Here is a 5,218-nt window from a genome sequence, read left to right on the forward strand (position 1 = left end):
ATTGAGGAAATGGCCCGTGGAGCTGCCCTGAGCCCAGGTGGGCACATTCGGAGGCAGAGATGGTACCAGAGGAAAGGTGCCTGGTGTTGAGCTGGCAGCAAGTGTTGGCACCCCAGGTGGGGATCTGCCCGAAGGAACCGCTCAGTCCCCACCCCTCCAGGAGTGTGCGGGCCTTTCCTAAAAGACCTGACTCAGGCTGAGGCGGCTCACGGAGGGCGTGGAGAAGCCCCTAGGCGTGGCTCCAGGGAGTAAAAGGGAGCAGTAGGAGTTGAGGGGGCAAGAGGGGCCCCATGGGGAGCCGAGAGACAGAAGAGCAACCCTGGAGGGGGCCCAGGTGGCACCCCAGTACCTCGGTAGGTTTCTGAGTGCAGCAGGTAGATTTTCAGAACAGGGGAGTGGGCTGGAGATACACGGTAGAGGTGGGGTCCGGTACTCACCTGCCCATCCTTCCCAGGCCCGCCTCCCTCTGCCTGATACTTTTTCTCTGGCTCCCTCCCCAGCATCCACACGGACCCTTGACACCACCCTCCTGGTCTGTGGGCAACACTCCGGGGCTTTCACTTCTATTCCTGATGACTTTAGTAGCTGGGGTGCATCCTGTCCATGATATGAGAGGGTTGGGCTAAGTGGATTAAGGGAACTGGGGAGGGATGTTAGGTCCTCAGCATCAAACTGTACCTGAGGGCCTGGAGCCCTGGTGGCCTGAGGCCCTCACCCAGGAAAGCAGTTCTGCTTTTCAGGGCATGCCAGGGCGTCCCAGAAGTTCTGGGAAGGACAGAGCCCCCTGGGACGGGGCTGCGGGATGGCTTCCCCACTCTCTCCCAAGTTTCCCTTCGCCTTGGGGCACTCACTTTGACGCCTACTGACAGTCCCAGGTTAGAATTAAAGACATGTATTTGGTCTTGCAAATAAATATATTTAGAAGGGAAGTTTATTCATATTGGAAGGGACAAACTGGAGAGCACAGAACATGCAGCTGTCCAATTTCTAAGGCGACTCTGCTGTGACAGTGATTGGCCTCTGGCCCCTGCAGCTGCGCAGGCCCCTGTCTGAGCTGGCACACCCACAGCGCCCTGCCTGTCTCCTCCACCTGGCATCCTGCTCTCCCCTGCATTCTGGGAACGCCATCCTGGACACACTGAGAGGCCCAGGCTGGTTTCTCTGCCTGTCACCCACCTGAGTCCTGCCAGTGCTTTGGCCTGGACCCTGGCCTGCTGCCATCCCTTGTCCAGTTTCTTGAGGCACTGTGTGCTGGCCTTGTCCCTCCAGGCCAGAGTGCGGCAGCCCTTACCCCCACAGCACTGCAGTCCTGCAGCTGGCCCTCAGCACTGGGAGGAGCCTTCCTTTTCCAGAGAGACCTCGGCCTGCACTTTCAGCTTCCCTATGGCCTCCGCCTTCCTAGAGGCCTCCCGGTGGCGCCACTGCCTGGAGGGTTGGTAGGAGCTCTCGTCACTCACTGGGCCCTGCTGGCCCCTCGTAAGGCCCAGCAAGGCCCGGCTCTGGTGGAGGAAGTTGGGGCTAGAGAAGCAGTAGAGCACAGGGTCCAGGACGCTGTTGAGGTAGGTGAAGGCCAGGGAGCCGTGGAAGAGCTGTGTGCAGACGTCCAGGGAGCGGCAGGCAGACAGCCAGAAGGCCACCATGGAAGCCATGCCAAAGATGATGCTGGGCAAGAAGCAGATGGTGTAGACGGCCACCACCACGGCCAGCACGCGCATGGCCCTCTGCGGACCTGCCTGCCCGCCCAGGCCACGATTCCGGACGGTGAGCCCAATGCTCACGATGGCGAAGAGGATGAGCGCCAGTGGCAGGAAGAACTCCAGCAGATACAGTGCCTGGTGCCAGCGGAGTGAGGCCGAGGGCTTCGTGCCCACCCTGTAGCTGAGGCAGGAGGGGCCAGAGAAGGTGCCCAGGAGCAGGTGCCCATTAAGGAGCAGGATGCCCACCCAGAGTCCCCCGGCCACCCGGGCAGCTGCCCCCACGGAAGCACGGCTCAGTGTGTGGTGGGGCTGCACCACCTTCAGGTAACGGTTGAGCGCGATGGCTGTGAGGAAGACGACGCTGGCCGTGCGGTTGGTGGACAGCATGAAAAGGTTGATTTTGCAGGCAGGAGCCCCAAAGCGCCAGGTCTCATGGAGGAGGTAGTAGTCCACGCGGAGGGGCAGGTTGCTGATCAGGAGGAAGTCAGCGGCCACCAGGCTGACCAGGAACACCGTGTTGGAGGTCCAGGGCCGCGTGTGGACACAGAAGATGAAGAAGGCCAAGCTGTTCCCCACCAGGCCCAGGACAAACTCCAGGGCCAGGATCGGTGCCAGGAAAGCAGACACCAGCGAGGAAGAGGTGGGGTGGCAGGGCCCTCCAGAGGACCCCCTGACAGTGGTAAAGGCAGAGGAAGTGGAGGAGGGTGAGGGAGGGAAGGAGGGAGGGAGGACAGAGGAGGAGGGAGAGGGAGAAGGAGAACTCAGGTTATGAAGTTCCATGGGCTGCTTGAGCCAAGGACCTGAGAGAAGGTTCTGGAGTCTTCTACCCCTGCAGGAGTGGCCAGGACAAAGTGGGATGATTGACACTATCAGCCGGCCACCACGGTGACACAACATCCGGGGGGTTTCATCAGTATTCTCACAGCCACTGAGAAACACCCTGTGTTCCTGTTTGTAGGCCAAGGGGAACCCTGCAGCCCTCCCTCCTTCCCTCCCCCTCGGGGCACTGAGTGACCACACGAGGTCTCTGAGCCCAGCCTGGGGGTTGTGCTGCTGGTAGAGGAAGAAGCAGGGCTCAGCAGGGGCAAGATGGAAGCCCAGAGACACCCTGAAGTGGGAGGAAAGTCCAGTCGGGTGAGGTGCGGGAGAGTATTTGCAGCCCTGTGTTCTGTGGCTCTCAGGATCATACAGCCCTCCCTGAATGCCCCCTCCTCCACTACATATAGAGGCTGGTGGCTGCCTCCCTGCCCCCACCAGCTCTGGCTTCAGGGACCGTGGAGCCAACAGGACATTGTCCTGGGAGAGGTGGGCAGGGAGTCAGTGAAGACCTCCACCGCCCTGCCGGTGGCCTGGAGGGAACCAGTCTTATTTGTGCTCTGCCCGCCTGCTGTGTGTCTGAAAGCCCACTGCAGTTCAGCTTTCAGTTGCTCCCAGATTCCTGATGGTTCCGAAGTCTGTGATGGTTCCAAGTCTGGGTACATGGTGAAGTAAGCCCCATAGGAGATGCCCCTGCCAATTTCTACTGCCATGGCATGGGGACCTGGGGGCATCTCCTGCAAACAGAACAATCTTGATTTCCCCTCTCTGTGCCTCCCCATGGCTCCTTGTCCACCCCTCTCCCTGCCCCCATTAGCATTGACTGTGGAATGGGGAGTGGGAGGCTGGCGCTAGCTCCATACAAGGTACAAGTCCAGCTGTCCCATGGTGAAGTATTCTCATGAACCCACGGGCTGGTCCTGTGGGTGGAGATGAGGGCTTCAGGCTCCTGATTACCCGGGACAGCAGGGCCAAGGGAGGCGGTGGTTCTAGGCTCCAGCGCCTGACCCCATCACTGCTAACTGGCTGGGGTCAGCAGTCTGCCATGTGTAGCCTGGCCTCTGTGTCTTAGACACAGTGGCCCCTGGCCTCTCTTGGCTGTCCTGGGCTCCCATTTGGTCGAGGCTGAGGACAGACATCCCTGGGAGAAGCAGGGTGGTGAGGCCCAGCCTAAGCTTCATATGCAAACAGGCCTGGGTTAGAAACAGAGTTGCCCTACTTCCAAACCTCTCTGAGCCTGATCTGTAAAATCAGGCTCTACCACCTTCTTGGAGAGTTGTGAGGATAAAATGATATCATTTATGTAAAAACTTCCAGGGGATTCCTTGGGACAGAGCAAGTGTTCACAAAAACAGATCTAATTTTCCTGACTTTCTCTCTAGATTAGGCTTGCCCTGTGTACGAGAGTAAACTGTTCTCCTCATGGCTACCTGTGTTCTGACCTGGGGCCTTCCTGGAACATTCTGTGTCCTCTTCTCAGGTCCTGCACGGAGCAGTGCATTGCTACAGGCCAGGAACGAGCCGCGCGGAGCCTCTGCCCGCACCTGTCCTGGACCATTTGTGTTTGGAGGAGGCTGATGGTGTTTTTTCTTTGCTTGCGGGAGAGGAAAGCCCTTAGGGGTGAAGAGGTGGGTGAAGGTCCCGATGTCTCTCAGGGCCAGTAGCCTTTTCAGCCAAGGCAGGTCTTTCTCTGCTCCCAGTGGAGTGTAGGAAGGCAGTGAGCCACTGGGCTGGGGCTGCGGGAGACAGGGCTCAAGTGTTCTTTTCTAGAGGAAGCTTTGAGTCCACACAGGGACCCGTTCTGTCCAGATCTGTCACTCTCATGTGCATGCCCTCATTGACTTCTCACGGAAGTCCCAGGAAACTGAACTGTGCCCACTGCAGGTTCCACGTTCTTGTCTCTGCCCACTGGTGCCTCTGAGGCCTCCAGCATCCCTAGACGCCCACAGCAGGCTCAGGGGGCCCTCTGGAGTCTTTGAACATGGCACCTGTGCATGACAGGGGAGGGCAGGGGGCACAAGGCCAGACCCCCCACCGACACTGCTGAGCTCTTGGTACAACTACCTGCCCCTCCCCAGGCTGCTCACAGTCTTTAGGTATTAACAGTGGTTAGTTCTGGGTGGGGGGTTTTGTGTATTTCTGGGTTTTCTATAGTTAGCACAGATGACTTCTGTTATTGGAAAAAAACTCAACAGATGCTAGTGTTTTAAAGTTATGTAAAAAGACAGCCTGGGCAACATGGCGAAACCCCCATCTCTACAAAAAAGAAAAACTAAAAAAAATTAGCAGGATGTGGTGGCGCATGCCTGTAGTCCCAGCTACTCAGAAGGCTGAGGTGGGAGAACCACTTGAGCCAGGAGGGTCAAGGCTGCAGTGAGCTGTGATCGCACCACTGCACTCCAGCCTGGGTGACAGAGTGAGATCCTATCTCAAAAAAAAAAAAAAAAAAAAGTAGAAAGAATTAATGAGAACAGAGAAGGAAGTGGAGAGATGACATTGGCTGTGCTCCCAGGACCAGGCATGGAGCATGCGTGGATCAAGTCACACACACAGTAAGGAATGCCCATCCACAAACAGGATGCCCAGTAACAGACCCTCCAACACGTCCATGGTCACCTGGTGCCCTGATGCCCCAGACACACCACATGGTCCTGGGGACCACATGGGAACGCCAGCGATGACTGCCTGCAGCAGACCCACAGGTG

General features: G+C 57.9%; 1 protein-coding gene across 1 annotated transcript; it reads right to left on the reverse strand.

Annotated features, from left to right (window-relative positions):
- Window positions 1-895: 895 nt before the first annotated feature.
- Window positions 896-2,670, reverse strand: OXER1 (oxoeicosanoid receptor 1). Its single transcript, XM_025354756.1, has one exon. The coding sequence runs from the start codon at window positions 2,592-2,594 to the stop codon at window positions 1,323-1,325; it is 1,272 nt and encodes a 423-aa protein (XP_025210541.1). The 5' UTR covers window positions 2,595-2,670; the 3' UTR covers window positions 896-1,322.
- Between the last annotated feature and the right edge of the window lie 2,548 nt (window positions 2,671-5,218).

The sequence above is a fragment of the Theropithecus gelada genome, chromosome 13 (assembly GCF_003255815.1).
Source record: "Theropithecus gelada isolate Dixy chromosome 13, Tgel_1.0, whole genome shotgun sequence".
NCBI lineage: Eukaryota > Metazoa > Chordata > Mammalia > Primates > Cercopithecidae > Theropithecus > Theropithecus gelada.